The sequence below is a fragment of the Ips typographus genome, linkage group LG3, assembly GCF_016097725.1.
Source record: "Ips typographus isolate SLU linkage group LG3, UJ_Ityp_2.0, whole genome shotgun sequence".
NCBI classification, from domain to species: Eukaryota; Metazoa; Arthropoda; class Insecta; order Coleoptera; family Curculionidae; genus Ips; species Ips typographus.
This window is the reverse complement of record NC_138424.1, coordinates 19,800,067-19,825,669: the sequence shown is the minus strand read 5'-3', so window position 1 is coordinate 19,825,669 and position 25,603 is coordinate 19,800,067. Positions and strand designations below refer to the sequence as shown.

The 25,603-nt window shown below is 33.3% G+C and overlaps 1 protein-coding gene across 2 annotated transcripts in view; it reads left to right on the top strand.

Moving 5' to 3' along the window:
• tfc (Brevican core protein triforce) overlaps positions 1-25,160 on the top strand; it is a 38,512-nt gene extending 13,352 nt beyond the window's left edge. The window contains exons 2-5 of one of the 2 annotated variants that reach the window (XM_081975106.1): positions 4,096-4,368; positions 12,484-12,587; positions 19,159-19,267; positions 24,565-25,160. In XM_081975106.1, the coding sequence (XP_081831232.1) occupies positions 4,096-4,368; positions 12,484-12,587; positions 19,159-19,267; positions 24,565-24,812 (734 nt within the window). In that variant the 3' untranslated portion in view covers positions 24,813-25,160. Of the gene's footprint in view, positions 1-4,095; positions 4,369-8,665; positions 9,096-12,483; positions 12,588-19,158; positions 19,268-24,564 lie in introns of those variants that run through there. The other variant, XM_081975105.1, reaches the window with a different exon arrangement.
• The last annotated feature ends 443 nt before the right edge of the window (positions 25,161-25,603 follow it).

Below are 25,603 nucleotides of genomic sequence, written 5' to 3'. Positions count from 1 at the left end.
TTTACTTACAGATTGACCGATTTTGGTTACTTTTTTATTACTGCCGATAGCAGATATTTGTGTTTTTCCTGATATGACACTATGTATGAAAAATGTATCGTTCCTAGACAAGATATGCTGAAACTCACGGCTTTTAGCAATAATTCCACGGTTGCCCATGGCTCGGGTAATAACAAATTTTTAGCCATTTCCGAGGATATATTTGAACAATATCCGTGCTAAAGCAATCCTTCAACTATTTTAATTTGTCTTGCCGACATTCCTACGTTTTTCTCGTCTACGATATTCAAAAAACAAAAATGACTTAAGTCTGGTGATCTTGGTGGCCATTCAATTTAACGTTTCTATAGTCGTGATTTTTTTGGAGTATTTTCCATGCAATAATCTATCACTGGGAAAACCAAAGCCACAGAAGAAAAAGGTTTTTTTTAATAAAAACTAACCTCTCAATTTAAAATAAATTTATTTCATAAATTTGCGCCATACCACTACTACTACTGGGACTTGGTATATTCACTAGACCTCCCCATTGTTCTGTCAATATAATTCCAGTTTGCCAACCTAAAAACTAAATTAATACAAAAGCAAAGACGTTATTATGTAAATTAAAATTAACATATAGAAAAGGTTTTATTCAAACTTTAATACAAATGTCCTATTGTTACCAAGTAATTATTAATTCTGTTCTTAGCTTATAGATTTGGTCAAACTCAATTGTCGGTTAATCCTTTCATTCTATAACTATGAAATAAAACCGGAAAATTTCAAAACTAAAATTCTATGTAATAATCTAGTTTTACACTTTATATTGCACAACCTTATATTGACAATATTTTTGTAAATATCGAGGTTATGTATAATTTTTGTATATATATTTTGTATGGTATATAATCATGATGGTTTCCTGTAATCTCACTTCCATGATGATCAGATTTCAAGTTTCCTAAGCTTGCGTAACCTAAACTGGTTTGCAACGCCATATCTAAACTAGGTTAGGAATTCGCAAATCTAAGTCGCAATTCTTGGTCTAAATTATGACTTTTGTATCTTGGAATCGTTTCGTCGCAACTTGGACGTATGTTTATGGTGGGAATTGGTTAGTTGAGCTGAAAACTAGAACAATAACTATTTTTGTATCTAGAATATGCTTTTGATTTACATAACCGGACGGTACTTTGGTCAAAAAAAGCCACAAGCAAAACAATTGTTTTTAAAGTAAAATTTGTTGATTTTGAAGTAAACGTTTCAGTCTTCAGAGAAACTGAATTCTACACAGTAAAGGCACTTTTGGTGGTTTCAAGTTCCAAAAACGTGCAAATTAATTGCAAAAACAGGGACTTCAAGTTATTTTTTGAATGTTGGAACTGAAATTTAAGTTGAAAAGTCTGACTTGGGAATCAAATTTTTCACTTCCAAAGTACAGAAATGACGTACAATTTCAAAAATATACACTTTTTATTGTTTTTCTACGTAAATATTAATAATTATTGAAAACAGCGTAATTTAATGGACAATCTGAACCAGAAAGAAAATTATTATTTATGAAAACAACAAAATAATGTCTTTTTAAAACCGTATATTTGCTGTCACATCAAATCTGGACACCCTGTATATAGAGTGAGTACCAACGGCATTTTAAATTCAAGTATTGATATTTTTGAAAAAATGTCATAATTTTTATCGGTTATTTTAAATGTTTTATATACCGGATGGTTAAAAGCTCAATTACGACAAAACAGTTAAATTTTTTGCAATATTGCAAATATTGCAATATTTTATGTGTAATGACTTATTGCTTTTGGTTGAGTTAGCTTTTGACTGTTACTTCAAAATACCAATTTATAGTTTTTGAAATCCACTTTTGACCACCCTATATAGGCACTATACTGAAAATGTCTACAAGCTGAGCCATTTGATAATACAGACTGAATCCAAATCAAACTGAATTCGACAGTTATCTTTTTACATTGACAGTTGACAGGTAAGTGAATAAACACTGTCACTTTGAAGCGGTTGGAATCCACTTTTGAACACCCTATACAGGATTCGCCACCCAAACCGTTCATTAAAAGTTTATTGGGATCCAATATTAATAGAAATTTGAAATTTTGGAATTAAAAGAAATTTGATGAGTGCTATGTTTTAAAAATATTTTCATCTTTCTGTCACTTCCGGTTTAACCGGAAATTGATGTCAATTAGCTTATTTTAGTTGGAACACTCTGTATATTATTAAATTTTTGAATAGTCCTATCGATTTCAAATATTTTTCATGTATCATAACCTATATCTATCTACAACGATTTTCGAGATATTGACGTTATACACAGGGTGTTCCATTTTAAATAAGCAAGTTGACATCTACTTCCGGTTAATCTTCCTTCTTTCTAGTTCCAAAATGTCAAATTTCTATAAATATTTGATCTTGATTAACTTTTAATGAACAGTTTGGATGGCTAACCCTGTGTAGTGTGTATAGTTGAATGGAAATTAACTGAGTTATTTGATAATTAAGATGGATTAGATTAAATTTGACAGTTTTCAATTTGACATCCAATGGTTCCGTTATTTTGACAATTACAGGGTAGTTGAGTATGTCACTTTGCTCGCCTTGGAATCCTCTTTAAACACTCTGTATAGCGTCTTTAATAACAATATCAAATAATTGAGTTATGTCGTAATAAAAATACATTGAACTGAATTGAAATTTGAGTTTAAGAATCTTCACTTTTCGACAGTGAATAGGGCGGTTATTTTGGCAGTTACAGGGTGATTCAATATATCAATTTAAAGCTCATAAAATCCACTTTTGACCACCCCATATAGAGTTTGTAGTAAAAATGTCAAATAATTGAGTTATTTTGTGGTAAAAATGCGCTAAACTAAACTGAGCTTTAAATTGAACAGTTTCTATTTTTACAATAATAATTCACAACGCGGTTATTTTGACAATTGCAATTTCTTGTTTTTTATCTCTTTGTCTTTCATGCTTTTTCTTATTGTGTCTTCGCTCTCTCTCTCTCTTTATATTATAACCTCTCCCTCTCCCTCTTTTTTGTCTCTATCTCTCTATTTGACTCGTGTATCCTTGTCATTTGTGTGTTTGGTTTCACTTTCTAACTCACTGCATCCTGAAAATTATTCTCTCTTTCTATCTCCTCACCTATTTAGCTGTCTCTCTTCTATTTTACTTACCTTACACATGTATCCTGATAATCCATGAAAAATGATTTTTCTATTGTGAGAACATTGAAATTATTAAGTAAATCCAAAATCTGTCAAAAAATAAGTTCAAATGAAAAGTAAAATTTGTTAAATTTGAAAATTAAAACTGTCCTTAAAATGTCAAAATTTAAAGTGACAATTATCGAAACTTTGGACAACTGGACAGCCATCACGTGACCGTGGCAGCCTAACTGATCAACAGTCAAACCAAGTCACGTGACAAATTTCAGTGTAGTTCAGGTTTGTTTAAAGTAAGTCAGTCGTTGTCCTAGTGGGTTTTGTCACCAAGACAAAATAGACCAAATTATAAACTTGGGTAACAAATTTGAAACATATTGCAAATCGTTTAATTTAAATAATTTACAAATTTATTTCAAATTTTTTGTCCTCACTGTATATAAATTGAGTCAGTAATTTTTTACTAAATTTATAGCAATTTTATAGAGTTTTTCAAGTATAATCATAAAATTTTAGGAAAGTAGAAGGATAAATGTAATTTGTCTTATTTTTTTTTCTATTCTCTTTAGACGGCCTCTTTGGAAAGTAAAAGCAACTTTAAAAATGTAAATGGTAGTAAATCCAAAAACATTGTGAACAGACTATACAAGTTAAATTCGCAGCAACTTTACAACTAAAAATATTGGAATTAAACCATGCTAATTTACGAAACGGTAATTTCCTTTTACCTTTCCGAAGATTTATAGATGTCTCCTTGAGCAAGCGTTTGCCTACGTATACGACACGTCTTTAAAACCGCATAAAGCTGTAATCAGGTGGATTTGCATACGAAATAGATCAGGAAAACGTTTTACACTTAGAGATTACATCAGCGGCAAAAGCACATGCTGTAATAGATTCTCGATTGTTTCAGGTCGTGGTGACATTGACCTGCGTGAAATCCAGAGGCAAAACCAAATTACAAAGCAAATCCTACAAAATTTCTTAGAGAAGAGTTTGTACGGCAAGAGATTGTCCAATTCGCCCAGTTTGTATGACATCTTGCCCAACGGAATTGTTAGGCGATCGCCCAGTAACAATATACAAGAACTGTTGGGCAATTCTACCCAAGATGATAGTAAAGAGACTTTAGATGAGGACGAAACCGAAAACGTAGACTCGTATTATGAAGATTATGATTTTGAAGGTAATAATTCACTTGCATGTTGCAACATTGCTCAATTAAAGTTTTGCCAGTCTCTTTCCATAAAAATTTTGTGTGTGTTTTCTGAAAATAACACTAATTTGAATGGCAAGTTTACAACAAATACTAAAACTAAAAAAGAAAGGTTTCCTAGCAGAATTAACCTTGTTTGTTCAAGTAACATTTTAATTATTATCAGCTGTTTAAGTAACTAATTTGTTGGCAGTGAAATAAAATTTTTATTCGCATGTGATGTACCATTATTTGAAAGTAAAGCGGCGATTAAGTAACGCACTTTCATCGAACTTTACTAAAGCAATTAATTCTTCATTATTGAATCGGTTAGTTTCGGTAATTAAAAAGCCTAATTAAGAAACCAATCCGTTAATAGCCTAATTTGTGCTCGACATAATAAAACTATAGGCTTTGTAGAAGAAAAATTGTTCACTGCAGTAGTACTTATCAGACCGTGACTTATCTTTAATTATTTTAATTAATTGACCTGCAATTTGTAAAATTAAGCAAAAGCCTGGCAAACGTTTTGTTCTTTAAAATCCTACTAAATTCGGATGATAAAAACAATGCTGTAGAATTTTGAAATCTAAATTTAAATGGTTAATGTCCGTTTTTCCAACATTGGCTAAGTTTACGGAGAGCTTACATAAGTTTAGTTTAGACAGTCTTTTTGACAGTTCTGAATTTTTGACAATTTGACGTCAGCAAAAGTATTGACAGAATGAGTTTTGACAATCGAAATACAGTAGAAACTTATCAAGGCAGTGAAAGTACTTTAAGAATATTTTTTGACAATCTGGACACAGTAGAATGGTTTATAACATCAGTCATCCAATCTTGTCAATGTACAAAATGCAAGAACGTGTCAAGGCAGGAAAAAATTAAGTAATGACAATCTAGAGAGAGCAAAAGTGTGTCAAGACAGCAATAAAGAAGCTTTTAACATTAAAATTTGACTTTTTGACGGATTAAAATAAGTCTAAAACCTCAATTTTGCAATCAAAAGGCACTGAAAACTGTGTCAAAGCAGCTATCAAGCTTCAAAATCAATTTTTTACTATTTGACGTCAACGAATTGTTTTAGGGAATCAATTTTGACAATCAAAATACAGTAAAAAGTTGTCAAGACCGTAAAAGTACTTCAGGAATAATTTTTGACAATCTGGACACAGTAGAATGGTTTATAACATCAGTCATCCAATCTTGTCAATGTACAAAATGCAAGAACGTGTCAAGGCAGGAAAAAATTAAGTAATGACAATCTAGAGAGAGTAAAAATGTGCCAAGACAAGCTTTTAGCATCATGTAAAAAAGTCCAAAACCTTAATTTGGCAATCTAAATTCAATAAAAACTGTGTCAAGGCAGTAATGAAACTTTAACATCAATTTTTGACAATCAATCAAGGCAGTGAAAGTACTTCAGCAATAATTTATGCCAATCTGAACACTGTAAAATGGCTTACATTAACAATCACTAATTTTGACAAATTCAGACAGCAGTTACCTGACAAATCAAGAATAAAATAAGTATTTACAATCTAGAGAGTGTAAAAATGTGACAAGACAGTAAGATGCTTTTAACATCAAAATTTGACATTCTGAAAGATGTAAAAATGTCTAAACCATCACTTTTGACGATCTAAAGACACTGAAAAGTGTGTCAAGACAGCTATAAAGCTTCAACATTAATTTTTGACAATTTGACTACTTCTGTATTTGAAGTCCGTAAAAGAACTTCAGAACTAATTTTTGACATTGTTAATTGTTTCGTTTCAATTTTTTACAAAACCTTACGTCATCAGTTACTTTTTTTATTTGGAATGCAGTGAAATACTAAAATAAAGATTACACCTCATTAAAACTGGTTAATAACGAAAAAAAAAATACTGGTTTAAGCAATGTCGTCGTATTATTCAATATAGCTTTCACGTGAAAAGCGGTCATTTTCTGAAATTTCAATATGATCGTTTTTTTTGCGGTTAGCCCCTTCTGTAGAAAGTGGACGTGTGTATATTCGTAACAGAGACCATTCGACCGGGGAAATGACCACCGTAGATAGTGATTTATTAGAACAATAACCCAACAAATTGTCACTCTAAAGTCGGAAAAAGCCGTTCAGTTCCGCACAACTGAACCTGTTTGTGTGTATATCTTTATAACCGAGAAATCTGATTAACTTCGATCTGGTTTTTGTTTCATTTTCTTTACAACAATCGAAGAATAAATCTAAGTGGCCACCAGACAAAAGTATTCTGCGGGTGGCAGAAGATTGAAAGTACAACGAGCTTCATGTCGATGTTTTGCAGCACGATTGTATGTTACGTTGAGTACCTAGATAAGCCCAGCAGTATATGAAATGAAAAACGTGAACATTAAAGCTCGTTATACACCTGTACGTGATTGGAATAACAAATTGGAATGAAACGATGCTGCTAACTTGAGAATATGTGCAGACACGACATTAATCACTAGAGTTCGGATTAAAAAGCACTAAAATCGTGAAAAAAACCGCTTAAAAAGCAGAATATTTTCCTCAGAAAGGCATTAAAATCCTTCAGAGATTTCGTGAAACTTTCAGATTAAGCATACGGAAGATTGTAGACTGTTTTGAAAACTTCAAAAATTTTCATTTGGAAGGTTTTTGGACAGTTTAAAGAGCATATTGAAGGTTCTGGAAGGATTTAGAGGCATTTGGAAATTCTTAGACGCTTCTAGACTGTTGAAGAGCATTTGCAATCTATTAGACTGTTCTTAAAGTTTTTGGTAGCTTCTAAATTGTTTTGAAAGGCTTCCGACCGTTTTAAAGTTTTTGTAGTGTTTTGAAATTGCTTTAGACTACTTTAGCAGCATTGAAGGTTCTAGACTGCTCTTAAGGCATTTGAAACCTTGTAGACGATTCTAGAAACTTTTGGAAGCTTTTAAAGAGCATACGGAAACTTTTAGACTTTTTAGTCTTGAAATGTTTTGAAAGCTTCTAGGGTGTTCTAAAAGTATTTAGAAGGCTTTCGACTGCTTTAAAAACGTTTTGGAATTTCTGTAGTATTGTGAAATTTTTCTAGACTAGTTTAGAAGCATTTGAAGGGTTTCTAGAGAGTTTAAAAAGCACTGAAGGTTTTGGACTGCTTTTAAAGCATTTGAAAACTTATGGCCGGTTCTACAAACTTGTTGGAAGCTTTTATTTAAACTGCCTTATTGAAATTTTTTAAGAGCTTCTAGACTAGTTGAAGATTATTTGGAAGTGTTCCAAAAGCTTTTGGAAGCTTTAGACTGTTTTGGAAGGCTTTCGATTGCTTCAGATGCATTTTGAGGTTTCTGTAATGTTAAACTTTTTTAGACTAGTTTAGTTTAAGAGCATTTGGAAATTGTTTGGTCAGTTTAAATTTGTAAATTGATACTACCCATTTTGCAACAGATAATTGGTATGTTTTTGTCTCTCAGAAGCCTTCAATATCTCAATATTGCAATTGTAAATTAACCTATACAACATAAAACCATACAAAAAATGGCAGCAAATAAGCACAAAAATAAGAAAAAAGCAAAAAAAATGTTTTTTTTTTTGCGTAAATCATTCATTTATTTTTTGGATTATTTTCAAAAAGCAAAATTCATAGAAATGGCCATATTGGATTTAGATGTGTCAAGGTGACCATTTTTACTCATTTTGCCATGAAGAACTGTCGCCATTTTGTCTACTGGCCTTTACAGTGTTGCAAGCGCAAAAATTGCATTATCAAAGTCACATGCCTTCTACAATTTCAACATTTGTAACTGTCTAAATTTAATTTACTAAATTTGTAACATTTAAACTACATTTTAGAAGTCACGTAACTGATTTTGACAAGTGTCAACTAAAAACAAAATATTATATAAATTTATTGAAATTTTACATACAATTTTAAGTTTTAAAAATTTTACCTTAAGAAATAAATACATTGGACAAGGTTTATTGTAATAGAATCTGTAAAAATTCTAAATAAAGTTAGTAACATTACATCCTTTGAAGTAAAATTACGGTTTGGTTGAAAACTAGTTATTAATTACATTAGACATAATATAATTTTTTGTTGTGATTTTACACAGATAATTGTAAAATTACATTGATTTATGTAATATCGCAAATCTTTTTAACAGTGTATAAAAGGTCTGGTTGGAAGACATCAGTGTATTACTGTTTCAGGAGTTTTTCCCACAAAACACGTAACAAATGATGTAAATAAAGTCGATTATGGTTATGCCACACCTTTTCAATTTTTTTCGTCATGTATCATTTATATCACATTTTTTCATAACACAGTCATTAATGACGGACGTATCTTCTCTTGCGGTAAAAGGGCAATCCCAACAATTTCTCGAAATACCACAGAAAGAAGAGACATGCGTATGCGGTCCCAGGAGATGCAGTACGAAAACCACTTTCTCCGTCGCCTCGGGTATCACCCAGCAAGGTCGTTTTTGGTTTGGTTCCACCATCAGGCGGTACCGTCGACCACAAGAACCGCGACTGCATGTGTCGTCGCGACTCTCGTATTCGCGCTCTCGATTTCATCCGGAACCACTAATCGATTCTCTCATCGTTTTTGGTTTGACGTCAAGGAAAATGGTACTGTCCAGTTGGTTATTGGTTAGTTTGGTGGTGTTTTTCGGTGGGGTGATTTGTACGCCAGGTCCTGGACCTTCGATCAGATCCGCTGGACAGTTTACTGGAAAAACGACAGGTAATTATAATGATTAGCAAAATTATTTCCAAGACAAAAATCTTCCAAACAAGAGAATCAAGATATTTAGAATGGTCAAGGAACTTCCTGAAATTTAAACCTGCAACTATTACAACCCAAAAAACAAGGTTAACAACAGAAAAATTTGGTTTGTAACTAAGCAAATTTTTGTATCTGTCTCTAGACGACTATTAGGATTCTTAATAAAATAATAAAAATATGTGCATGTGTGACTCTATAAAATTGATTGTTCTGCAGTAATTTTAACGTAGAAGCTCAAAGAGTTTTCAAAAACTCTATATATTTTCTGATGAGTTGATAGATCTTTTTCTTCTGATTTCAAAAATATATAACAAGTTAATATTTGGTTTAGACGTTTTCGAATTATAGGCCTTTACAGATTGTGATTTTATTGTGTTTTAAAATCACAATTGCTATTGGTTTAGATGATTTGAAGGTTAAAGGTGATATCTTCCGGATCCCATGAGTGTTGTTGACAGGTGTCAATTTAATTTTACGGTGTTGCCAGCTGCAAATTTAAATTGTCACGATCACGTGACGTGCTTTTACAATTTTAGCTGTTTCAACTGTTTAAATGTAATTTACAGACTTTTCAAGATTAAAGATGACATTTCCTTGGTCACATGACTGGTGTCGATTTAACTTTAAAGTGGTGCCAGCTGCGAGTTTGAACTGTCACGATCACGTGACGTGCTTTTACAATTTTAGTTATTTCAACTGTTTAAATGTATTTTACAGCCTTTTCAAGGTTAAAGATGACATTTTCCTGGTCACGTGACTGTTTTTAACAAGCTTCAACTAAACTTTACAGTGTTGCCTGCAGCGAATTTAAATTGTTACTATCACTTGACGTGCTTTTACAATTTTAGCTTCTCCAACTGTTTAAATGTATTTTGCAACCATTTTCAAGGTTAAATATGTTATTTTCTTGGTCACATGACTGTTGTTGACAGGTGTCAATTTAACTTAACAGTGGTGCCAGCTGCGAGTTTGAATTGTCACGATCACGTGACGTGCTTTTAAAATTTTAGTCATTTCAACTGTTTAAATGTAATTTACAGACTTTTCAAAGTTAAAGATGACATTTTCTTGGTCACGTGACTGTTTTTAACAAGCTTCAACTAAACTTTACAGTGTTGCCTGCAGCGAATTTAAATTGTCACTATCACTTGACGTGCTTTTACAATTTTAGCTTCTCCAACTGTTTAAATGTATTTTGCAACCATTTTCAAGGTTAAATATGTTATTTTCTTGGTCACATGACTGTTGTTGACAGGTGTCAATTTAACTTAACAGTGGTGCCAGCTGCGAGTTTGAATTGTCACGATCACGTGACGTGCTTTTAAAATTTTAGTCATTTCAACTGTTTAAATGTAATTTACAGACTTTTCAAAGTTAAAGATGACATTTTCTTGGTCACGTGACTGTTTTTAACAAGCTTCAACTAAACTTTACAGTGTTGCCTGCAGCGAATTTAAATTGTCACTATCACTTGACGTGCTTTTACAATTTTAGCTGTTCCAACTGTTTAATTGTATTTTGCAACCATTTTCAAGGTAAAATATGATATTTTATTGGACACATGACTGTTGGTGACAGGTGTCAATTTAACTTTACAGTGGTGCCAAGATAAGGTGCTTTTACAATTTTAGCTTTCCCTATTTTAGAAGACTATTTTAGAAGGTTCTAATAACATTTAGAGGTCTATGGAACTTTTAAAATGGTTCTAGAGGCTTCTGGCAATTTAAAACAACTCTGGGAAGGTTTAAGACAGTTGGAGATGGCTCTAAACATTTTCAGAAAGTTCTCAGTAGCATTTAGAGGTCTTTGGCACATTCAAAACAGTCTTAAAATCTTCTGACAATTTAAAACAACTCTGGGAAGGTTTAAGACAGTTGGAGATGGCTCTAAACATTTTCAGAAAGTTCTCAGTAGCATTTAGAGGTCTTTGGCACATTCAAAACAGTCTCAAAAGCTTCTGACAATTTAAAACAACTCTTGGAAGGTCTAACAGAGTTAGGGATGGCTCTGGACTTTTTTAGAAGGTTTTGAACAACATTTTTTTTTTTTTGGCCTATGGAATCTTTAAAATGGTTCTAGAGATACCGTTGAAAAACTCATTTTGCTAGTTCGTTTTTAGAAACTTTTATCTTTACACCGTTTAGGTTTAGACTTTGTACGTTAGATCTCGAAATGCATAAAGCATCTGAAACCTTCTTTAAAATGTGACATCAGTAGCAAAGAAAAAGAGCATTATTAATTAAACAAACACTGAAAACAGCGATTAGCGGTACTAATGTGTTTCAAGCAAGTTTTTACTTCTAGGAATCCTGATATGAGGTTTTGTTCCTTTTCACTATAATTTTGGACCCAGAACTGCTCTATATGAAACGATTCATGATTTTATTTACAAAACTGATAAAAAAAACGTCAAAATAATCTGACATTAGTTGAACCGGTGTGATGTGAAAATGTGAAACTGACAATAGCTGGTAGTATTATAAAACACACATTTTTATTGAATCTTCCTTCACATCTTCCTCTAATGAAATAAGATAAGGGTTGTGTCACACACATGAAAAAGAATCACACTAAACTACAATGTGTCCGGATCTTTTAAACATGACTTTATTGTCTAACTTTACAAAACATTTCAGCACACAAATCGTAAAGATCACACTTTCCTTTTACTGTTTTTGTCATTTAATGTATGATAGTTTCAATCAAATTTAAAATACCAATCTTCACAATATCTAATGTATCTATAAAAGAATTTCATTCGTGTCCATATCTTAAAAAAATCTACGCAGAAATTAACTTATTAACTTCCTTTAGAGTACGTCAATAACGGTTAAAGTCAACGCAGTAGTAAATTCCTCAATGAAATTCCATTCGTAACTGATTATAGCGGCTAAACTCCACACCCAGCAATGCATAGCAAAAATATTGAAATGGATCGTGTTTCAGAACTGTCTATTGCACTTAAACAATAATATGGAGGTTAATAACATATGAATAATCACTCAGACCATGTTACTTCGGTAAACGTACCACAAATCCTAGATTGTAATTTCTTTTTGTACACTATTCAAGTGAATACTTGCCTTTAATTAATCACTAATGTGTCAATGTAAAACTAGTTATGACCCCATGTGGTGGTCAGAAGCTTATTACAAAGTTACTCAATTAACGAGAAGAAAAATGAAAGGTCCGACAAAAGTAAAATTGAAAATTGGGGCGTAACAGAAACAATTAAAAACCAAAGAACAATGGAATCAAGATAGGCGAGTTGGGCTTATTGTATTAAGTTGCTTCATTTTTCCTATTGCTTCAAATGTCCTTAGTATTGTTAGTTTCTTAATTGCAGACTGCCCCAACTGCATCGAAGACACTCTGCCCACAATGAACAGATGGACGATGCCTTTGTTGAAATTGGGAGAGAAACGATATTACTTAGGAATCTTCTTTAAGGTAAGTAGTAATTATGGGCGTAAGTTTACCGTTATTTACCGGTAAGGGAAAGTAAAATTCAGTGTGACAGGAAAATTTACCAATTCTACGAGTAAATTCCAATTTGACCAGTAAATTTATGGGTCTAATTAAAATTTTCTGAAAAAAAATTAATTTCCCTGTCATGGTTGTCATTAATTTCATTAGTAGTTATTTACATTACTAGTGTGGTATGAGCATTTTTATAGTCACGAGGTACTAGACCGAGTAGTGGTGAGCAGACGAGTTTTTTATTTTGCTATACCACACGGGTAATGTGACCATAAAATCAATTATTATCGCACTAGTGTGGTAAAATCGATCATTAAGTAACTCAAAAGAAGCTATGTAATGAATCATTACCATGCTAGTCGTAGATAAAGTAATTTTTGGTCAATATTTTTATAATAAAATCCTGACAAATAAAAACTAACTATTTGATTTGTTATTTATTGTTTTAGAGATTTTGGTTTATCGATAATAAAATAAATGAAGACAAAGTGATTCTTGTACCAAATGAGTTCCAATCTTATAACTTTCTTTTGAACAAATAGCCTTTTCTAAAAAAATAGCATTTTCAGCTTCTTGTCTCATTTCTCTATTACCTCATGTTTAAATTATGACAAATACTATGTTTTTGAGATGAGAAAAATGATCTGAAGATCACGACCACACGTCCCGTTTTAAAAACTGTAAAAAACTGCGTTATACTGTAATTCTTGCAAATTCTAGGCAAATTTTGACAGTTGTGGCAAATATTACGGGATTTTTGGAGATCAATTTAGTTTGGCAGTCACGTGACTACTGTCAAAATAACTGGCATAAATCTCAGAAACACGTTTTGTATCAAATACTGCAAGAAAACTTTTCTAAACCCTGATTTTTGCAACTTTTTAGCACAGTTGGACAGTCAGAGACAAAATTGCTTGTCAAACCCACTTGGAGTAAGAAAATGACTGCTTAAAGCACATTTTTGAAATCTTTATTCAATTTCCTATCCAATAACCTGAAAAAACACTTCAAAATTTGATACAATCAGTGGCAAAAACGGTGTCAAAATTTGAACTGCCAGAAACACAGTTGGAAAGGGCAGTCAAGAACAAAATCACCTGTAAAACCCACTTGTAGTGAAAAAATTACTGTTTTAAGCCCATTTTTCAATCGTCATTAAATTACCTATCTAATAACCTGAAAAAACGATACAAAATTTGGTACATTCAGGGAGGAAAGCGGTATCAAAACTTGAACTGCCAGAAACACAGTTTGAAATGACAGTCACGAACAAAATCGCCTCTAAAACCCACTTGGAGTGAGAAAATTATTGTTTTAAGCACATTTTTGTAATTCTTTTTAAATACCCTATCTAATTACCTAAAAAAACACTGCAAAATTTGGTACAGTCAGAGAGAAAAGCGGTGTCAAGTTTGAACTGCCAGTAACACAGTTAGAAAAGACGGTCAGGGAGAAAATTGCCTGTAAAACTCACTTGGAGTGAGAAAACGACCCTTTTAAGCATATTTTTGGAATTCTCATTAAATTTCCTCCTTCCTACGAGCAACACAGTATTTGTAATTTACGTAATAAGATGCTGGAATCTTCTAATTCAGCGATTTTTGATCTTTTTAATAAGTATAACCGTTTTCCTGTTATGTTTTAATGTTTTAAGCCTAGTTTATAAAAGAAATTTTAACTTTAGCTGTAACTTTAGCATTAGTAATAAATTTAGTATTAACCCTAAAAAAAAAGGGTGTTTATAAAACCCTTAATTTAACCACACAGTTTTCTGAAAGGTAACCTAACTTTAATGTTATTTTTTTCAAGTTTTGCTGCCTAATTCCACATTACTGCACTAAATCAATAGCAAAAGGATATTCTTTGAATTTCTGTTTAGAAATTTCATAAATAAAGCAAAAATTCAATCTTAAAAAGAAGTTTGAACATTGGAGATTTAACTTTAGTATTAGCTGTAAGAAAATTTAGAATTTTATGTAAAACCAAGGTCAGAAGTTACAGCTAAATTTACAGTTAAAGTTAAATTTTGTTTATGAACATCACAATTTAAAACCACTGCTTCTATTCTTAATGCTAATACTAAAGTTAAAACTAAAGTTAAATTTTGTTTTATAAACCAGGCTTTAGTTACTTTAGTTGGTAAATTGGCGACGTGTTACTGCTTTTTGACCTTATCAAACACGTGTTGCCGGGTTATCATCCTTGTTCCTTTTTGCGGAATTTACCCAAAAACACTTTCCTGACATTATTTTAAAGCTTTTACAACATAATTAATAAAGATGTATAAATTAAATTAATTTCAAAATGTTTTCGTTTCACTTTCAAATTCTTGACCGACATTTTAATGTAAAAGATTTGCATTGTGCATGGTTTTACAACTTTTAAATAAATGCAAAAGTTTAATATTTGTCAAAAATTTTACTGCTCACATGTTGAAATCAGTTACAACTGACAATAACCTTTACAGTGTCCAACTTTTACTATTACCCATCACTGGTTGATCTTTCTTTGTAATTTAAAATATCTTCACTATAAAATATCACCTGTCTTTAAATGGTTTTGGGTTTAGTACTAAAATACTCAGTCACTAATTAATATTTAAATATCATTTATTGGAATATGTCCAGATTATTTATAGAGCCACAAAATTCGTTTATAGCCACTGCATATGCAATACTGACCTTTACAAAATAATTATTTCATGCACTCATTTCAGGAAATCATCTTGCAACATCTGCTTTATGCAATTTTGCCGGATTTTTGGTTCGATGAAGTGAATGAGAATAAATAACTCTTAGCATGTAGGTGCTTTTAATGATCCGGTTACCTAAATTCTATGATTCGTTTATCTGCGATCTAATTTATGGTTTTGTTAAAGGCCATCGATGTATCTATGGTCAGTGAATGGACGAAACCGTCCGCAGTGTGGAATGCGAATGTCAAGGTGGACAAGTTGGGATTATAAATCACTAATGTGATGTAGCCTGTTTTTTTCTGTAAAGCGCAATTAAAATTTTAAGTATATACTTCTTAATGAGATACCGGTGGTAGTGGTTATAAAAAATCTTTTGTTACACACATCAAGGACCCAAACCAGGTTCGTTTAAGTTTTTTTTTGTAATTTTTATACATATTTTAAAACTCACTTGATTTCAATACATATGTAAAAAAAGTAAAGCCAAAATCATAAACTAAGAGCAAGACATCACAGGAATTTAAAAGATAAACTGTTTTGGTTCAAATTTGCTTCAAATCAGTCCCTGTTTGAATGGGTTTTGCCATAAAAACTGGAAGTGGCAGCCGGCGAAAATAAACCGTAATGATCTCATTTTTGTTTCACTAAGCAAATTGAAACACTACGAATCACAAGTCTGATTGAGGTTGTGACTTTTAAACAGTGCAGCCGTTTGATTGAAGGTGGCCAATGCTTTCTCTATTCCACACCTGATCTCCTATGAGTGGTCCCATTATCATTGATCATGGTTACTAAATTGGTGTGTTGTGGATAGTTAAGCCGTATCTTCCATCAGTTTTTCTACTGATTAACTTGAATTAGGCTTTGCTATGTTAATTTCTAAGCCATATTTACTGCTGACTTTATTTGGTTCATTAGTTCTTGTAAGTTATCATACTAAGACACAAGATAAAAACAACAAGCCGAAGAAAACTAGGAAAGTGTAATATCGAAGCACTTCGAAACGAAGCGATTAAAGAAAAAGTAATTACCAACTTAACGGAGAACTGAAAGAAGCAATCATAACAGGAGATGGAGGAGTGGAAAATGCATGAGAGACCATAAAATATAAGATAGTTGGTGTGCAAAGTGAAGAACTTAAGAATGAAGATAGTAAGAAACGGAAAGCATGTGTGACGGAAGACACCTTGGAACTTATGGAAGAGAGAAGAGACACAAAAACAAGTATACAAAGAAATCCAAAGAACCATTGATACAAAAACTAAAGAAGCAAAGGAAAGGTGGATAAATGAAATGTGGGAAGGAATAGAAAATCTAGACAAAAAACATGACATTAGCTTGATGAATCACTTTTTAAAAATTATCTAAATGTAATCTCCTAACGCATCTAAAAATGTGAACTAGACATAAGTGACTTTCAATTGGGATTTAGAAAGGTCTCAGGGACCAGAGAAGCTCTTTTTACAACTCAAACCCTAATACAGAAATGCCTCGATCACCAGAAAATATATCTATGCTTCATTGATTATCAAAAGGCTTTTGATAGAGTCCAACATGAGAAACTTTTGAATGAATTGCAGAAGATGCAGTTAGATGGAAAAGATCTCCGCATAATTCAAAATCTTTATTGGAACCAAGAGGCAAGCACATTCAAAGAGGTGTTCGACAGGGCTGCGTCATGTCTCCATTGCTTTTGAACTTATACTCTGAATGCATATTCAAAGAAGCAAATAGAACAGGCCAGGAACATGTACAACAAGTGGAAGCAAATTATCTGTAATCGTAAATTAAGCTTAGACACTCGAATCAGAGTTGTTAAATGTTACGTTTGGTCTGTCCTTCTATATGGAGTTGAAACGTGGACACTAAAATCAAATACCATAAGACCTTTGAATTGTGGCTCTATCGCAGAATGTTCGGAATATCATGGACACAAAACTTAACAAACCATCCTATATATAGTATAGATAATTAGAACTAATAACAACGATTAAGAAAAGAAAAACCTGGGCGACATAATGAGAAACGACTAATACAACTTGCTAAGACTAATAATTGAAGGAGGAGTGGGCAGAAGAACAATGTCATGGCTCCGTAACATCAGAGCTTGGACAGGCATGAACGTTCAACATTTGCTAGAAGCGGCACAGAAGAGGGAAGACTTTGATGTAGTGATCGCAAACCTTCAGTAATGGGGTGCACCAGAAGAAGAAGTTCTTGTAAGTCGTTTGTTTTGTCAGTTGAAACCACTGTATCATCTGCGTACCGGATGTTGTTCATTTGTTCTCCATTCGGCAAAATTCCTAGGTCGGTATTCTTAATGACATCTTTGAAGATTTCCGCCGAATAGAGATTAATCATGAGTGGCGACAGGATAGTGTTTGATTGTTCTTCCATATTAATTTCAGTAAAAGTTCCGGATGATCCTTTCTTTATCATCCATCCTTCTGTTACTTCTTATACCCATGCCCTTCATAAACCCAAATTGTGTATGTGACACTCTTTCCTCGCAAATCCTATAAATTCTTTGATAGATGATTTTGAGGAACAGCTTTAGCATGTGACTCATAAGACTAATTGTTCTATAGTCACCACATGCTTTAGCTCCCTGTTTTTTTGGTAACATTATAAAATCAGAGATAAGCCATTCTTTTGGAGTGTTCCCAATATTGTAGACGTTATTAAAAATGCCAGTCAGGATTCATCGTCAAGAAGCTTGAGGAATTCTCTATGTACTCTATCTGGTCCTAGAATCTTTACTCCCCTTCGAGTATTAATGACAGCTTTAACTTTTTCTCTCTTGATATCAGGGTGCGTAGTCTTGAAACGAAGGAAGGGAATTATCAAGAGAAACACCTGTAGAATGTGACAGAAACCCGCAATTGTCCGCTTCTTCTGTCACATTCTGTCAACACTTTTCTTGAGAATTCCGTTTCCTGCTTTCCAGGTCCGGACTTTACCTGAATGGGAGGTGGGTCTCCTCTCTCATAAAAAAACTGTTTTATATACTTTTAAATTCATTTAATATCTTCTCTATCCACAAATAGTTCTCCTGTATCATATAGAAGTTTTCTCAATTTTTTTTTAAATATCCTGTAGTTTTGCTGAAACTGCTTTGCAAAACTTCTACTTTCTGGCATTTCTCATTCGTTCGGCCTCACGAATTTTCCTCTCAAAAAAACTATTAAATAAAAACTGATAGTATCTCTAGGATATTAAGAAATAAAAGAACACATTTTCGACACTTTTGTAGGGTGCTACATTTTCATGATTTTAAACATGCAGAATTTTGAAATTTTTTTTAGTTTCTAACATAAAGGGAGAAATATTTTCGAAAATGATTGTAATATTTTAACAGTTATGACAGCATATTTGACTGAATTTCGCTCTCTTACCGTTTTTGAGATCTTTCTCTACTTGAATTTGTGACACTTTTGTATAAAAATAATCAAATATCAGAACAATATCAATAATTAAAACTATATGTAAGTGATTTAAAATGATTAATTAAAGTGGTTTACTGTTTTTTTTTTGTTTCCAATTATTATAACCGTCGACGCCGAATTAACAAAACGAGGTCACTTTGTTGAAATTAAAAAAACTTACACAATTAACTAATATGTGCTCCAAATTCCGATTAATTGGCGATCTTTAAACGGTCGTGTTTCGGCATCTGAAGAGCAGTTTTCGTTCCAATTTAAAGTAGCTTTCTCTATGCAGGTGTAACGTCGAGATTACATAAATTTCTAACCTTTTACCGAATGATATTCAAACCCATGGAACGGTCAAAACAGAATTAATCAACCAATGACGGAAACCTACTAATGACATTTTTCTCTTTTATAGGCAAACTATTTCCGCGCCACTCAATACTGCAGATTCCATGGTATGCATCTGGCTAGTATCACGTCACAGGAGGAAAACGACAAGTTGGAGAAGTACATCAAAGATTTCGGTAAAATCCATTACTATAAAACATACATAAAACATAATCTATAATTTCAGTTCCGTCTTTCTCGACCTTTGGTTAAAATTGATATTAGTACAACTCAAACACTTACACTCAACTCGCTATAGACAGAAGAGAGATAAGGCAGAAGTCTCTTTCTACGTCACAGATATATGGTGAACCAAATAAAAATGATCTTCGCTGACTTTTTTTGCAGTGAAATGTTGCGTTCTTGGCTTTTGTGATATTAATGGACGTAATGTGACGTTGGAATGTCGTAATTTGACAGTTGATCAAATTAAGGTTTTACCGTATTACGTCATCGTGACGTCATATTTGCAGTGCTGGTTCTATGGAGCGTTAAAACAAATGCGGCCAATATATTGTTTAGGTTTGGCCATTTTATCATTATCGCATTCTAGAAATGCATCATCAATAGCAGCTTCTGGAAATGTCTTCTAAGTTACAAGCAGTGCTGGATTTATCTCATTTATGCCGGCTGCTAAATTTTATACTTAATACAATATGAAATCCTGGCATATTTTTATTAGAAAATATGAAAGCTTCAATTAAATTTGGATTACCGTATTCTGGATGAGCGTGTTCTGAAAGTAATTTTCCAAATTTTATAGTTTTGCAAGAGGAAAGTGGGAGAGTGCATCATATATTTAATGTCGGTCCTTTATAAAAAATATCTGCTCCAAAACTACCAGAAGCATTCTAATTACCTCTCTGTAAAGTCTTACTGTCTGTAAATAAACAAAAAGCATGTTTTCACTATTCTTGAACAGTAAAACACTCTATTGACCTCAATTATTTATAAAACACTACTAGAAACATTCATATACGAAAGACAACCGGAAGTTGCTCGCTTGCAAAACAACAGTTTTGTTCCAAAATCCATTCATCATATCTAATCGATCTGTGATGATGATTATTAAAAGATGTCAGGGTTGCCAACCATATTCTTGTGTTTTGTTTTCGCTAGTTGTATTTAGACCAGTAGCAACACTTAAGAAATTAAAATCATTAAATTGAAATTGAAAACCGGTCTCCCAGCTAATTACCCAAAAGCATACAAACTTACTTGTTAAATAAATTACGAAGGGAGAGAATTAATGTTTGTAAACGTGAAAGCTGTACTGCATAAGAGTTACGTTCACAAAAATCTGATAATACTGGTAAAGCGTGCGCTTTTCAACAAATCATTGAATATGCATACAACAATAAGTGTATGACCCCAATTTTATGCTCCATTTCAGTAGTAAACGTTTTAAAGTAAATTGGAAAATTAGTTGTAATTTACATTGCATTTTTAAAATCTTACATAAGACAGTAGTCGTAGTAGAAACACTAGTGTTGAAGAGTACTATGAAGCTAGAAAAAAATTAGATTTAGCCAGCTAATACAAGCTAATGATTTTTTTAAGTGAAGGATTTTTTCTTGAGATAGGTGTATAACACTTGTGGAAAGCATCTTTTCCACACTCGACTGCTTGCTGCAACTGCCTGCTTTCCGCACTTGTTACGAAAATAACTATTTCCGAGCTTCTTTTTGAAAAGCTTAGTAATCAGATTCAGCGGTAACACCTGTAAGAAACCAAATTGATTTCACCATGATACCAAAACGATATAGAAACGCAATCAAATCAGCGAAAACCCATCCTGGGACAGACGTTCATTCCGACCATAACCCACTGATATGGAAAATGGAAATTAAACTGAGGCATTTTACAGTAGAGAGACCTAACTAATACCAAATCAACAAACCAACCAAAACAACAAATACAGTTATCCTTAAGTACGAGTATAAAGGACATAAACAGGTCTACAGTGAATGAAATCTGCAAGTGGGACAAAATTAAAGACGCCATTGAAGAAACATCCACAATGTATTTAAAGCAAGACCATATAAAGAAGAAGAAATCACATGACAGATGAAATCCTCGACATGATGGTACAAAGAAGAAATTACAAGAACAAAGATCTAACAAAATACCGAGACATTCATAATAACATAAGAAGAAAACTGGCGGTCGATGAAATGCAACGATGTCGAACAATGTGAGGGAAAATACGACTACCATAACATGCATAAGAAAGTTCTCCTCCAAAAAAAACCTCAAAATTCAGGTTTATTGGACGCAGATGGGAACCTAACATCCGAAAGCTCAGAGCTTATAAACATGTGGAAGACTTACACAGAATAACTTTTTGATGATATACGTATGAGCGAGTACACACATGACAATGACGTCTATGGGCCTTCAATTCTACGATCCGAGGTGGAGACTGCCATACGGTCTTTAAAGAACGACAAAAAACCGGGTCCTGACAACATATAGGGTGAAATATTGAAATTAATGTTCGAAACAGATAACCAGTTTCTTGATATTTTGACCACCCTTTTTAACACAATCTATGATAGAAGAAAGTTCGCTGAGCACTGGCTACAGTCAACCTTTATCGCTATCCCTAAATAACCAGATGGAAAATACTCTGAACAACACCGCCTAATAAGCTTGATAAATCATATAACAAAGGTCTTCACAAAAGTTATACAAAACAGAATATACGCGAAATGTGAAACAATCATCTCCGAAGCGCAGTTTGGCATTCGTAGCGTACTAGGTACAAGGGAAGCGGTCTTCAGCCTGCAGGTTCTCATCCAAAGATGCAGAGATATGAACAAAAACGTACTGTGCTTTATCGATTTCTCCAAGGCTTTTGACAACGTCAAGCACGAAAAGCTCATCGAGGTGCTTAGGAACATTGACGGAAAAGATATTCGTATTATCGCTAATATGTATTGGAGTCAAACCGCAAAAATAAAAATAGGCAATTCGCTCAGCGACTAAATTGCTGTCAGAAAGGGAGTGCGACAGGGGACCTCTCTTATTCAACCTATATTCTGAAGAAATCTTTGGAAAAGCACTTGCGGAATTATCAGATGGCATCAAAATTAATGGATAAGCAATCAACAACATTAGACATGCCGACGACGCAGTAATTATAGGAAATAACAATAAAGAGCTACAAAATATTCAAAACATATACATAGCAAGTGAAGAACTCTCCCTGAATATATCAAAAACCAAACATATGATGCAAAAGTCTGCACCTCTAGTGAGTCTAACGGTAAACGGTCAGTACATAGATCAGGTGGAAACGTACACATATCTCGGAACCACAGTTCAGAGATACAGGCATCAGAAATACGATCACGGATGGAAAGGGCTCGTTTAATTACATGAAGAAATTATTTATCCGCAAAGATATTTCTCTACAACTAAAATTAAGGCTAGTCAGGTGCTACATATTTTCTGTTTTGTTGTATGGTGTAGAGGTTTGGACCACAACTGAGGCCACTTTAAAAAGACTGGAATCCTTCAAAATGTGGAACTGTGTGGAATGTGGGAACACTTCACCAACGTGGAAGTCATGCAGAGACTAGGAAAAGAGAAGGAAGGGTCTTTACAGTAAAAAACGAAAGCTGGAGTATTTTGGCCACATGAAAAATACCGCCTTCTACAGTTGGTTGTCCAGGATAAGGTGGATAGACGGAGAGGGCCAGGGAGAAGACGACATTCTTGGTTGCACAACCTACGCCAGTGGTTTGGATTGTCATCTGTTGACTTTCCCAATCAGTCTAAAAGCGCAGTAAACAAGATAAGAATAGCCATGTTAATAGCCAACGTCCGCAACGGATAAGGCAATGAGAGAAGAATAAGTAATCAGAATCATTGGAAGACCATGAGGTGTCTAGACCGCTATTTGATTCGAGATTTTTGACAATTTTTTTAAAATGGAAACAAAAGTTCGAGATATGTATGACTTCCGGAAAATCAACCCAGGAAGACAAGAGAGAAACACAAAACAGCAAAGAAAAATAAATCTTTCCTCTTTTGGATGAATGAATATTTTCTTATCAAAAAAAAATATTGATGAAGAACAAAACATAGACAATTTTAGACAGAAATCATACAGAAATGCGAGTTTTTTAGGTTAGAAACAAGAAACAGTAAATGTCAAAATTCATTGGTTAAATGTTCACAAGACTATGACGGTTTTTGACTTGTAGCCCATGGATGGATGTAACTATTTTTCTGATTACTAGTTGGAGATTCTCTCTGGGAACAGACCAATTGAAATATATTGTTTTACGGGCCAGATGATTGAAGACAGAAGGAAGACAAGAAGAACCAACAAAGACTTATTCGTGAACCTGTAAAAATATTTTTTTCAGAAACATTAAACACTTCGGTACCTGACAGTTTTTTGATGTGTATCTTTGTTGTTGCTGTTGTTTGACTTTAGCGATTTTTCTGTCCTCCATAAGGGATAGTATGTCATCGGTTTTTTTTTCTTGTTGTTGGTACCAGAAAAACATCTGATCCTTCCAAAATGTTGTCCGAATACCCGACAACATTTCGGAAGGACTTCTTAATTTTAACTCTCACGATAAATCCCACACCGTTTCTATATGGTTCTGATCACTGTTCCCTGAATAATAAAATGTCATCCCATTCCTCACGCACATGCTACTATCTGGGCCCTAACTCTTGAAAACAGGGAATTCTCAAGAGAAGTGCTGATAGAACGTGACAGAAGAGGCTGACAAAGGTTCCTGTCACATTCTACAGACATTTCTCTTGATAACTCCCTTCCTTCGTTTCCAGAATACGCACCCTGGACATCTGGTTTCATTAATTCCAAGGATATTAATACTGTGGTTATACATTTACGGCGTTATCAAATTAACCTGCCACAAAAAGTGTTTTGGTATTCCATGTCCCAAAGCGTAGTTCAGAATTCTGTTTTCTTCTAAAACTAAAAATCGATAAAAGTCGATAACTCTCTAACTCTGTTCTGAACATTTTTGGTTTCTTGCAAAGTTTCTGAGATTTGTTTTTGGAAATTGGCATTAAAATTTTAAAAATTCTATATCTCCATCATTTTTGCAGTTTCAACGTCTGTAAAAAGCTCAGAATCGCTCAGTTCGTCTTGAATTGCTCGATTATCTCGTGCTAACCACAAAAAACAGTACAAATTATGATTTTGTTTTAATAGAGCAAGTTTACACAAGAAACTTTTACGGACTGTAGTACTGGAAGCGTTACTTGCTTTCAATAGTATGAATTCCAGATAATACATAAGAAAACAAATATTTCCGCCTGATTAACATTTTTCGAAGAAACTTGAACTTTCCATTCCAAATATTAAAAAGTGTTTTTTTTATTTGTATTATTTAATTTATTAACAAAGAGAGAGAACATTAACTAATAGTTTTCTATCATTTTCCAGGTTTTGGTAACGAACATTTCTGGACCTCGGGCACCGACCTAGCCGAAGAAGGCAACTTCTTCTGGATGTCGACGGGTCGACCCATCACATTTACCAACTGGAACGCGGGCGAACCCAACAATTTCGAATACGAAAACGGCGAACAGGAAAATTGTCTCGAATTATGGAACCGAGACGGCAAAGGATTGAAATGGAACGACTCGCCCTGCTCTTTTGAAACATATTTTGTTTGCGAAGTGCAGCCCTAATCCAAAAAATATTACACTCATTCCAACCTCTGTCAGAGTGTGTTCGCTCGGCTAAGCTGGGCTTAAAATGAGAAGATAGTGCGTCCAATGTGATATTGTTTTTTCTTTGTTATACTCGTTGGAAATTAGGTTTGGAAGTATAAAGAGCTCTAAGACCTGAAACCTGTATATACTATTATAGTAAAAGGGCCGGTACTTTCACTTCAGAATACTTTTATTCCGCACAAAATTTCTATAGAATCTGTGAAATCAGACTAGAGTAAATTTATCCGGAGGTGAAATTATTGGTCCTAAGAATACAATGTAACCTAAGAATAAGTACGTTGTATATTGCAGTAACTGATAAACCTGTAAATAAGCATCAATTTTGTAAATAAACTAACGAGAAACACTATACCAGCTATTTATTTGGCCAATTACAAAAAATAAGACTTTGCGTACCATTGAGTTTAGTTTACTTACATTTAAGAGTGTAAACTAGATTAAAATCCAGTTTTTCCGTTTCCAAATGATGAGGTTTTAAAAGACAATTAAAAACCGTTTTTGTAGAATTTTTTCAGGTTATTGGATAGAAAATTTAATGAGGATTCCAAAAATGTGCTTAAAACAGTCATTTTCTCACTCCAAGTAGGTTTACAGGTGATTTTGTGCTTGACTGTCCGTTCACCCTGTTCTTCTTCCAGTTCAAGCTTTGACACCGTTTTTTTCCTGATTGTATCAAATTTTGTACTGGTTTTTATGTCATTGGATAGGAAATTTAAAGGCGACTCTAAAAATGTACTTAAAACAGT